General features: G+C 45.9%; 1 protein-coding gene across 10 annotated transcripts in view; it reads left to right on the top strand.

The window, feature by feature from the left end:
• LOC105480158 (diacylglycerol kinase gamma) overlaps window positions 1-12503 on the top strand; it is a 213552-nt gene that overhangs the window by 146494 nt on the left and 54555 nt on the right. For all 10 annotated transcript variants that reach the window (XM_071091410.1, XM_011738673.2, XM_011738670.2 and 7 more), the window contains one exon: window positions 2632-2722. In XM_071091410.1, the coding sequence (XP_070947511.1) occupies window positions 2632-2722 (91 nt within the window). The remainder of the gene's footprint in view (window positions 1-2631; window positions 2723-12503) is intronic.

Below are 12503 nucleotides of genomic sequence, written 5' to 3'. Positions count from 1 at the left end.
TAATATCTGTAGCTACACATCCTTATTTGTCATTTTTGCCTCACTATGTTATCCAAATATGCCAGCTCAAGACACTGAAATAATAATAGCGAATAAGTAAGTAGCTGGCATTCTTGATGAGCCTTCTATACAGCAAGCCTATGTGAAGTCCTTTGCTGTCATCTCATTTAACTTTTCAACTACCTCTTGAAGCAGATATTTTTCTTATCTCTATTTTAGAGATGAGGAAACTGAGGCTTAAAAATGTTAAATCACTTGTCAAAGGTTACACAGCCAGCAGTGAATGAGTAGTCCGTTTGATCTTCTCAGTTATTCTGCGATGCTGACCTAACCATGACCTCTTAACCTTTATTAGCTCATCAGAAGAGCTACTACTGGGCAAAAATAGCTGTGGCTTCCGGAAACTTTTATTAAAACTCTAAATCTCCTGGCAATAACTTTCAAAAGTCATGATTCAGGCCAGCAGTGATATTTGAAAATGGAATCACAAGCAAGTCTCCTGGCTACAGAGATCCTCTTGCTGCCAAAAAGGAATGCTCAGCTTTGGTATTTATGACAATCTGTGTTTTTCCTGTTCCTTAGTCTTTTGCCATCATTGACTGTGGAAAGGCACTGACCCTCATTCTGTCCTCCCTGGAGAATCCTCTCCTTCAGGTTTAACTGGTTCTGTCCTTTTCCACGTTTTCATTTCACTGGGATCTGCAGCAATGTTTCTCAGTCCTGTCCACTGACCGTTTGCATAATGATCACTAGGACACACATAAAAATGCACAATCCTGGGCCCCGTTCCCCAACTATCTCATAGAATCTCTATAGATTGGAGTCCTGGAAGCAGCATTTTAATCATATTTCCCGGGTAATTCTTATAAATACCAATGTTTGAGAACCACAGGCACAGTCTCCAGGTCCACATGACTCACAGTATCCCCTGGACCAGCAGCACTGAAAATGAGGAATCTTGGGCCCTAACCCTAAACCACTGAATCAGAATGTGCATCTTCATAAAATCCCCAAGTGATTAGACATTCACATTACTGTGCATACAGAGAATCAGTGATCTAGAACAATGTTTCCCGCAATTATTTCCCATCATCATGGCATGCACAGAAAATGAAAATCTACGTATGGCGCACTGGGAATACAAATGAGAATGTTTGCCATGGCATTGGGGCTCAGCCTGTCCCAGATCCCACCTGGCCGCTCTGCAGGCTAAGGAGATTGACATCCCAGGTATGCCTGTGCCACACACAGCACATGGGTTGAGAAGCACTGGTCTGCTTACAGTATACCCAACTCTTCTAACTTTGTTCATGAGGCATAATTCCCACAGCTTGCTTACTCTTACTCTCTTCATCATTGATTAGTTCTTTTCATGCATACTAAGAGTCAGAAAAGTTATTTCCCAACCAACTAGATCTCAGAAGTCTTCATACAATGGAAGAACACAGTCTCATCTTCAAGTTCTAGGTAGACTCTTGGGAAAATCTGCAGAAAAGAGTTGTGTCTACTATTCTGGAGAGTCATCTGCTACAACCTAAGGAAGATGAGGAAAAAATAAGAGCCCTCTTCCCTCTGAAGACTGCTCCTTTCCCCTTCGTCTGCAAACCTGAGGAGAAAGGATTAGCACCATGCAAGGTGGCATCCTCTCTTCTGAGTGCCAAGAAGAATGTGATTTTGTTTAATCCTTCCTTAGCAAAATCTGTCAGCTCGTAAACTGGACAGGTGTCCCTTCTCTTAGCCAACCTCTGATAATGGGGTAACAGTTGGGGTGGAAGGAATGGAATACCTTCAGAAACATTTCCTAGTGAGACCATCTGATCCAAAGCACCAAGTGTCAGGACACACCATCTGATTTTGCAAAGCCCCCAGCTACATGAGAACCCCATTGATTGATTTCTTTTTTTTTCTCTTAAGGAAAAGGCTGAAAATTTTTAAAGCTTAAAGTAGTGAACTCTTACTATGAAGCAAATATGACAAGGCTTGCTCTTAACTGAAGGATTGCCATGGCCTAAGCAAATACATTTGAGGAAGGGGGGAGGTGATTATTACTACCAATCAACCCTTCTTTTTTTCTTGGCTGCAAATCTGTATCTAACTCTTGCCACTCTGCTTCCCCCAATCACAGCCTGGACAATGCAACACGCATTTTAGCTGGGTTAGTGTGGGGCTATCCCTCCTCTGTCCTAAGACTGCACATCCCTCAAGTCTTAGAAGAATCTTCCCTTTACACCCCAAACATACCCAAAAGAGAATTCTGCCTGAGTAATGGAAAGGACAGTGACCAGAGCACTGTATCGATATTTGCCACCTCTGGCTTGACTTCTCATAGAACTCTTTCCTTAATGCAGTTACAGAGACCTTCTTCCTGTTCGGACCAGGAAGCTCGGGGAGCAGTTGGTAGTTCACCCAGGGTTGCCGTGATGTCTAAGAAATAAGTGGATTTTCTCTAAGTTCCAAGCAAGAACAGTTGGTAAAAATTTCTATTCCTTGATCATCTAATTAACAAGTGCAGAAAATGTAAGATTGGGGAAATTGCTGAAGGCTCAGACCTCCCAATCCAAAGAACGTAGTTATTTTACATGACCATTTCAAGTATGGAATATTGAGGCATCTCTCTGCTTTGTGGTCCAGGATGAAGAACAAGCTCTGGTACTTTGAATTTGGTACCTCGGAGACTTTTGCAGCGACCTGCAAGAAACTGCATGACCACATTGAGTTGGAGGTAAGTTCCCAAGTGGGGAGAAGGCTTCCTGGATCTTGTTTCCGCTCCTGGATGGTCACACATGCAAAGGATGTATCCTCTCGGGACCTTAAGAGGTGACCCACAGTGTAGTCTGTGTTGTTTCTCCATCCTGTTCCAAAACACCTCCATACCCTCACTCAGAAGGCTCCAATGACCTGTCTAGAGAATCCCTGGGGGGCTCTGGAACTCAGAGGCCCCAAGACCCCTGAGCCACACTTCATTCCAGCCCTCAGCCCTCCTTCCATGGCCTTGCGATTGCCTCTTTTCTGAGAGGTAAAGTCTCCATTGCCGTCAGCACAGGGAGAGGGGCTGCTATTGGAGAGACAATGTCCCAAGCCTGGTAAAAGTCTGAGAACTGGTGTTACAGGGCAGCAGGGGTGGGGAGTATAGGAGCTGCAGCCAGACATCCCCCAGCTGATCTGCCTTGATTTTCACATCTGCTTCAAGGAGCTGACTCACAGTTACCCAGGGTCAGTTTTGTGGGTATGCAACCTTTGTGGTCACAAAATGTCCCTGTGCTTAGAAGGGCCCTTGGTTTCATGCTATTCTGTCACTCTCTTGCAATCCTTGATAATTTTCTAACAAAGAATCTGGCATTTTCATTTTGAACTAGGCCCCACCAATTATGTAGCCAATCCTGTTGGTGCACTTGTGTTTCACTAACTCTTCCGGCACTTGTAGGGGCCTGCCTCAGACAGTCTGCCTGCTGGCTCCCCTCCCCTAGTTGATAAGCTGCCCACTTCCCACCCTCTCACCCCACAGTGGCTGGGCTTCGCTCCGGAAGCCATTTCATTGATGGCTATGAGGATAGCTCCTTGGTCTCTGGCCACCTGAAAGTCCAAACTTCTATGCACACCTGCTCCGTGGGACTTTACGCCCATTGGTTCTCTTGTCCAGAGTTCTTGCTACCGGGCCTACCTTCCCACGAGATTTAGGCCTGTAGTCTTGTTTTCACTTGAGGAAAACAAGTGGAAGAGGCAGCCAGAGAGTTCAGCCAGGGTGGGCTCCTCTTGGCCCACCAGCTTGGCCTCTAAACTGCACTGTAATCCAGTGGGACCTGGGCCTCCCTTGGAGGAGGCGCATGTGGCCTGGAGCAGTGTAGGAAAGCCCTGCCGCTCCCTGCCGGAAGGGCCCCTGTGCTCCTCACTCACAGGGAGTTTTCACAAACAAAACACGAAGCCAGAGGTTCTGTGCGGCTGCCTTTGACTCATCTGCCTGCCTCTCCCCTTCGGTTGCTGGGTTACCAATGCCAGGGTGGGAGGCGCCGATCTGGCTAATCCCCTGAACTTTTGGCCAGCTTGGTAAGAGGGCAGAGAGGCCAGGCGCCAGGGTATGTGTCCCCAGGTGTTACACAGAGAGTCTGAGAAGACGGTCCTCCTCTCTTGATGTGTGAACGCAGTGCTGGGAGCTGAGGAAGGAGGAGAGGCCTTGGCAGGGGACCCGAGTGTGGCTAACAGGGTTATGTGTGCATTTTTTCCCCTTGGCACGGCAGTCTGGTGGGGTCTCTTTAAATATACCACAAGTGAGGGACAGCCCTGGCCTAACCACAGCCAGCTGCAGGCGCACAGCGACTGCTTGTTCTCCCTGCAGCTGGCCTTGAAATTGTGCCCAGAATACAGCAACTTAGCTCCCCTGCCTCTGGCCTGCCCTCCCGGCTCCAGGCCCCACAGTCCCCTCTGGGTTTGAAAGACAGAGGCTCTTCCTCAACTGCAGAGGGGGCCTCGTTGCTAAAGACACTGGTGGCCTCTGGAGGGGGTGGGGTTGTTCACTGGTCTGGAGGGGGGGTGTTGTTGGGAGCTTTCAGAAGTACTTCCTGTTTTCCTTATCTCTCCATAATGAGTCTTTTTAGTATTTATTCATGAGGGTTAGCTGGGGGAGTGGGGCTGAGCATGTCATGTGATGGGCAGCTTCTGACAGCCCTTAGGATTGGGGCAGGCACCATTTCTGCATCCAGAGAATAGTGGTGGATGGTCTTGTGCCTTGTGATCCAGAGGGGGACTGAGAGAGACAGACGGGGGTGAGGCATGGGGTTAACAGGTGTAAGGAGACTGCAGAGCCTTGCAGGGAGATGGGAGAGTGTCAGGGGCCTCAGGAGGAGCTGGTAAGAGCAGCTATACTAAGGGACCTTCTAAACGTGGTTGCCGCAGACAACAGGCCAGGCCTTTGAGAACCAGCACATGACCCACCAGGCCAAGGCCATCTAATAACCTCACTGAGGCATTGCTACTACATTTCACCATCTTCAGTTCCCCACCACAGCCTTTATTTCAAAGTCACACAACCAACCCTGTGAACTAAGTAGTCCAGAGATTATTATCCCCATTTTATGGAGAAGCAAGCTGAGGCACAGAGATTTAGAAGGGTAAACTGGGCCAGGTGCAGTGGCTCACACTTGTAATCCCTAGCACTTTGGGAGGCCGAGGCAGGTGGATCACCAGAGGTCAGGAGTTCGAGACCAACCTGGCCAACATAGTAAAACACTGTTTCTACTAAAAGTACAAAAATTAGCCAGGTACGGTGGTGGGTGCCTGTAGTCCCAGCTCCTCCGGATGCTGAGACAGGAGAATCGCTTGAACCCAGGAGGCAGAGGCTGCAGTGAGCCGAGATCATGCCACTGCACTCCAGCCTGGGCAAGACAGAGCAAGACACCATCTTAAATTTAAAAAATAATAATAATAATAGGGTAAACCGAAGGGAGAGAAAAGTCCAGTGGGACAAGAAAAAGTCACGTGCTTTGACTGCCAACCATAGCATGTGCTAATACACGATGACCACACAGTGAGGCAAGTATTGTCACATTTTAAAAATGAGGCTCAGGTGCATTCAGTTTCTCAACCAAAACTTCATTGCTGAAAACTGATAAGAGAAAAGATTCTAGGTCTTTTAGAGTGAATTTAGCTTGGAACCCAATAAATAGAGATTTACCTAACAGGTGCTAGAAGCAGTAAAGTCTTCAGCAGGAGGCACTGTTTCTTCCTCCTTAATATGCTGATTTCCTCTCAGCTCATGCAGCTGGGCAGGTGTGCTGAGAAATGCTTTGCAAAGAACAGAAGACTCAGTCCTACTTCTCATTTGAGGAAGGAATAGATTCAGGCTGCATCATAGGAGAGAGAGTCAGAGAGGAGGAAAACTGCCTTAAAGTTTGCAAAAGGTCTTCCCACACAGCGTCTCATTTATTTTGACGCACAAAACAGGCAGGGCCAATATTAATGTCCTCACTTTACGGATGAGGGAACTGAGGCTGACGGGTTCAGCGATTACAGGAAGGGCACAACTGTAAGGAACTTAGGGGAACAGACAGTGAAGTCTATTTCAGTTCTTCCTTTTTTTTTTCTTTTTCTTTTTTTTTTTTTTTTTTTTTTTTGCCAATGTGGTAAAAAGTTGGATGGTGAAACTTAAAGCTCAAATGAGAGACTGCAGGGAAGGTCTCCATTAAAAGCCATTCGCGTGGCGAAGCGTGGTGTCTCACACCTGTGATCCCAGCACGTTGAGAAGCCAAGGTGGGCGGATCACCTGAGGTCAGGAGTTTGAGGCCAGCCTGGCCAACATGGTGAAACCCTGTCTCTACTAAAACCATAAAAATTAGCCGGGTGTGGTGGTGCAGGCCTATAATACCAGCTACTTGGGAGGCTGAGGCAGGAGGATGGCTTGAGCCTCGGAGGTAGAGGTTGCAGTGAGCCGAGATTGTGCCACTGCACTCCAGCCTGGGGGACAGAGCGAGACTCCGTCTCAAAAAAAAAAAAAAAGAAAAGAAAGCCATTCATGTGATATGCAGGTGATTTCTCTGAGGCTAGGGGCTGTTTGAGAAGGAATAAGAGACTTGGTCTCATCTCTGAAACAAAGCTTGTGGCCAACTGGGCCAACTGGACAAGAGAGAAACTGAAGGGAGTCCACAGAACACACAAAAGCTGTTCAATATGGCACTTGCTTAACTAGTGCTAAGGAAACTAGATCCAAAAAGTCCTGCAGAGCCACATGAGTCAAATCACCCCTGACCCTGTTTTTTAGGGCCTTGTGACTCAGGTAGAGGAGAAGGTGACTCTAAATCTCCTGCTCACCTGCAGACACTTGGCCAGGGCCCTGACTTGGAGTCACAAGGCCTGGCAGTGAGCCCTGGTCTGTGCTTAGGTTAAGCAACTTATTGAACTGTATATCTGAGCCTCAGTATTCTCATCTAAAAAATGGGGGGCATAGGGGTTAGTCTACCTCCTAAGGCCATTATTAGGATTAAAGTTTTCAGGGCTTTTTGTTTTTGTTTTTTTATGTAACTGGCAGTGGTGCTAAGTGCCTCACGGAATCTGCAAAGCAGCCCTAAGTGGCAGGTGTCATAATCACCTTTCCAGAGAAGGGGGACAGAGGCTGAGAGAAGGTAAGAAGCTCACCTGAGGTCCATAACCTGCGAGCGATCAGGTCAGGCTTCAAATCCAGATTTGCCAGACACCTGAGAGTTTTGGGCAGTACTGGCACTTGAGAAGCTCAGTCTAGAGCAGAGACTCTTAACCAGGTTTGGGCATATCCAATCTCCTTATCATTCACAGTCTTTATTTTAACATTTCAGATAACGTTAAAAGCAGGAATTAATTCTTTCCATTTATCAAAACGGGAGCATAAAAAAAAAATTGCAAACATTCACCCTAGATGCTGCTTCTATGAGACCACAAAGGAAGGTCTGTGAACCTGAGTGCTGTACCTGGAAACTGGGTGCTCCCTAAATCATTGTGGGCTCTAATTAAGAAGCCGGCCTGTCGGCCAGGTGTGGTGGCTCATGCCTGTAATCCCAGCACTCTGGCAGACCGAGGTGGGTAGATCACCTGAGGTCAGGAGTTCGAGACCAGCCTGGCCAACATGGTGAAACCTCATCTCTACTAAAAACACAAAATTAGCCGGGTGTGGTGGCACATGCCTGTAATCCCAGCTACTCGGGGGACTGAGGTAGGAGAATCTCTTGAACCCGGGAGGCGGAGGTTGCTGTGAACTGAGACCATGCTGTTGCATTCCGGCCTGGGTGACAAAAGCAAAACTCTGTCTCAAAAAAAAAAAAAAGAAGCCAGCATGTCACCCACACCCCACCCTCACCAGCCCTGGTCTAAGGCAGTCTCTCAGAGTGCTCCTCTCTGACATCTCTTCCCCTCCAGAGGCTCTTAATATTCATTCTAACCTGATTTCACCTGATTAAGCAGGTGGGGGGTGGGGTGAGGGGGGCACACAGTGAGTCACCTCCCCCACCCCAGGCCCAGAATAACCTTACAGAGCTTTCTGGATGGGATCATAGTTAGGTAGAGCAAACCAGACAGGCTTCAACTTGAGCACTTATTTTACATTTTGTAGAGATGTTTCATTTTACTGGCTAAAAATAAGAACTTAACAAAATTCCTTGATTTTTTTTTTTTTTTTTTTTTTTTTTTTTTTGACAGAGTCTTGCTCTGTCACCAGGCTGGAGTGCAGTAGTGTGATCTTGGCTCACTGCAACCTCCGCCTCCCAGGTTCAAGTGATTCTCCTCCCTCAGCCTACCAAGTAGCTAGGACTACAGGCGTGCACCACCACGCCCGGCTAATTTTTGCATTTTTAGTAGAGACAGGATTTCACCATGTTAACCAGGATGGTCTCAATCTCCTGACCTTGTGATCCACCTGCCTCAGTGTCCCAAAGTGCTGGGATTACAGGCATGAGCCACTGTGCCCGGTTCAATTCCTTGATATTTAATCCAATCTTTAAAACAATATTCACAAGGGAAGGCCAGCCAGCTCCACTAATATGAACTAATATAAACTTTGATGGAGGGGAAGTAAGTCCAAATCTGGAAGCTGCTCAAAAAAAAAAAAAAAAAAAATCTGGTTATCCAGTATATTTTGGGCATCTCTGCACATCAATTGCTCCTTTTAGTTGAGGGTTTTTTTTTAAATACTGAAAAGTCTTGAGAATAGTATATCAAATACTGCCAACTCCCCCTCACTCAGAATTGATATTGTCATCATTTTGTCTTATTTCCTTCAACTATTTTTCCTTTTCTTGTTGTTGTGGTTGTTGTTTAGTTTTGTTTTTTGAGATGGAGCTCACACTGTCACCCAGGCTGGAGTGCAGTGGCGTGATCTTAGCTCACTGAAACCCTTTCCTCCTGGGTTCAAGTGATCCTCCTGCCTCAGTCTCCTGAGTAGCTGGGATTATAGGTGCCCACCACCACACCCAGTTAATTTTTGTATTTTTAGTAGACACAGGGCTTTGCCATGTTTGCCAGTCTGGTCTTGAACTCCTAACCTCAGGTGACCCACCCACCTCGGCCTCCCAAAGTGCTGGGATTACAGGCATGAGCCACCGCGCCCAGCCCCTTCAACTATTTTTCAACAGAAGAAATAAAATACTACAGATAAAGCTGAAGCCCCCAGTCTCTTCATTCTCCAAACTTACCTTTTCACTCACCTTTATGTTCTTGAGATCACTCCGTGTTAGTGCTGATAGAGCAGGTTGGTCACTTTTTTTTTTTTTTGAGGAGTTTCACTCTTGTCACCCAGGTTGAAGTGCAATGTCACAACCTCGGCTCACTGCAACCTTCGCCTTCTGGATTCAAGTGATTCTCCCACCTCAGTGTCCCAAGTAGCTGGAATTACAGGTGCCCATCACCATGCCCAGTTAATTTTTGTATTTTTAGTAGAGACGGGGTTTCGCCAAGTTGGCCAGGTTGGTCTTGAACTTCTGACCTCAAGTGATCAGCCCACTTTGGCGTCTGAAAGTCCTGGGATTACATGCATGAGCCACTGCACCCGGCCTGGTTGGTCACTTTTAACTGCTCTATGGTGTTGCATGAAAACCCAGCCACTATCTGTGAGGAGGAGCAGAAATGGGAACTCTTAGACCCTGCTGGTGGGAACATCAGTGGTAAGCCACTTTGGAGGGCGGTTCATCAATACACACCAAGCTGAAAATGCATTTATAGCCTATATGACCCAGCAAGTTCTTCTCGACATTGATCTAGAGAGTTTCTCACACATGAGCATGGAGGTGAAATGCAACATTTTTTTATTAAGGCAAAACGGAACCAACCCAAATGACTATGTTATTCTAACACTTTAAAAAGGCAGTGTGAGTGAACGTACTAAATGCCACTGACACTTTAAAATTGTTAAATTTTAAAATTTTTAATAAGCACACTAGTCTGCTCTGTCACCCAGGATGGAGTGCAGTGGCACGATCTCAGCTTACTGCAACCTCCGCCTCCCAGGTTCAAGTGACTCTCCTACCTCAGCCTCCTGAGTAGCTGGGATTATAGGCACACACCACAACGCCTGGCTAATGTTTGTATTTGTAGAGATGGGGTTTCACCATGTTGGCCAGGCTGATCTCCAACTCCTGACCTCAAGTGATCCAGCTGCCTTGGCCTCCCAAAGTGCTGGGATTATAGGCATGAGCCACCGCACCTGGCCAGTGCCATTATTTTTAAAAGAGAGACATTAAGGACTTCACAGGTTAAGTACCTTAACTAAGTTCACCCAAACCAGTCTGTGCAGAAGAGAACGCACAGCTCATAAGCTCCAGCTGTGGGCATTCTCTACTCTGTCTTAGCATCCACCTGCAGTGCTGCATTCTCTTAAACTAGAGGGAAAGAGGTCTTCAAGTCTTGGTCTCTCCTGATATGATCTGAACCTTCTTCTCAGCTACCAGAGGTAGAGCCTTTCGCTGGAGTAAGGAAGGTGGGAACTGACTGACGGGCAGCCCGTCCATGCAGCCACAGTGGCAGAAATGGAAACATGCATGGGGAAGGGAAAGTTGAGAAGAACATTAGAAGGGATTTTGAGTTCGTGGAAAATAAGAGGGCCAACCTGATTACATAGCAAATCCTGAAGTCAAAAGTAAGGCTAGAATGGTCCTGAGAGAGCTCCTCCTTCTAGTTTATTCCCTTCCTCAATCCAGTCCAGCAGCTCCCTCACTCCAGCACCACCTTCACTGTGAGACCATCCAAGGCAGCTCCTGCCAGTTCTGGTTGCTTCTTCTTGCCCATTCACCAGTTCTCACCACTTGGTTTCTTTCTGCTACTCCTAATATGTGTGCTAACCTCTTTTCCTGATTACAAATGTAATCCAAATTCATGGTAGAACATTTTAAAATATAGAGGAGCAAAAAAGAAAATAACCCCCAATCCCACCAACCAGGAATTAGCACTGTTACAACACTGGCCTCGTTTCAGTCTTAACATCAACCCTTGTTTCTTTAACATCAGGCCTCTTGAGGACCTCTATGATTCTTTGGCTTATTACATCTTTATTCATTTTTAAATGCAGCTCCATCATCCCCATCTCTGTCTCTTTCAATCACGCGCCGACTACAAGTTTCCTTCACCGATGCTTAGAATCGTTCAGCTTACCAAGGAAAAACTGTTTCCGCCAACTTTCCCTTACAGAATTCCATTGTTTGCTTGCAGTTTCTGGCACATAAAACTTTTTCTCTTTCTTAAATGACCCTCTTTTTTTATTTCTTACTAATGCGCACCCTGCAGTTCACTTCAAACCTCTATTCATTCATATGCTTTTATTTTCCTGTTCTTTTCCATTTCTTTTGTTCTTTGTGAATTGCTTTGATTTTCTTTTGTCTTCAGACTCCTGGCTCTATCTACTTTGTGTCTTCCGTGGACTTGGGAATAACTTTTAAAGATTACGTTTTATGCCTACATTTTCCCAAAGTAATTGTTGGGGGATATGCAGCATGTTTAATAGATGGGGCCCAAGAAAGTCTCAGGAGACCGAAGTTGGGAGTCATGTGATTCAGCATGCTGGGTCAGAATGTGCTCCCACAATACATTTTTTTCAGGAAGATTGTCTCAGCCAACCTCTGTCCCAGCCCCAGGAAGCATAAGTCTTCTACCACCAAGGTCCCTTACTAAAAGAATTAACTTTCCCCAAGCAATGTCTACCAAACAAATGCATCTTTTAAGTAATAATAAACTCTGAGGCCCCGTCAGTGGGAAATGACCTAGGCTTTTTAGAATATTCAGAGGAATTCATGATCTTCATCACCACACCCGGGAGATTTGGGAGCCTCAGAGAAGAGAAACATTACAATCCTTTTCTTCCTCTACAATCACAGGTTATTAAACAGAATATTATATACAAATATGTCTTGTTGGCTATAGTGGATATGTCTGTTTTTCTAACTTATCCTGTGAGGTCCTAAACTGACTAATCTTAGTCTTCACTAGAAGAGGAATTAAGAAGGTAGAAGAATTGAATCTTTAAAGAAGGTCATAGAATCTACAAGGGATTGGATAAATACCACTGTGCACACACACATGTTATATCTCAAGCCCTTTAGGGTAAACAAATGAATAACCATCGCAGCAACTTACTGAGTACTTACCATGTGGCAAGCTCTGTCTTATTTCATCTTTATAACAGCTCTGCATGGTTGTGTATTATTCCCATTATTTACCCAAGGAAACTGCATCTCACAAAATAAGTAAGTATTCCCAAGATCAGATGAGTTTCAAGCCTCAATCTGTGATCCCCAGCCCATATGCCCTTCACAATGCCCCAGGACCTGCAGTAGGAGATGACCTCTGCATTACCCTCCTGCTTTTAGAAAAGTCATGTGTCCACTTTGTTGATAAAGGGGCTCCCATTCAGGACTTGGCATATCTATCAGGCAGTCAGCTTTCTGAAGCAAGGACTTTATCTTATTCATTCTATACCCCTGGACTTAGCACAATGCCTAAAATGAACTAATTCCTCAATAGTTATTTGTTGATTGTAAAATTGAACCAAGTATAGGAAA

The sequence above is a fragment of the Macaca nemestrina genome, chromosome 2 (assembly GCF_043159975.1).
Source record: "Macaca nemestrina isolate mMacNem1 chromosome 2, mMacNem.hap1, whole genome shotgun sequence".
Classification (NCBI taxonomy): Eukaryota; Metazoa; Chordata; class Mammalia; order Primates; family Cercopithecidae; genus Macaca; species Macaca nemestrina.
The sequence above is the reverse complement of the archived record's forward strand: the minus strand, read 5'-3'. Positions and strand labels throughout refer to the sequence as shown.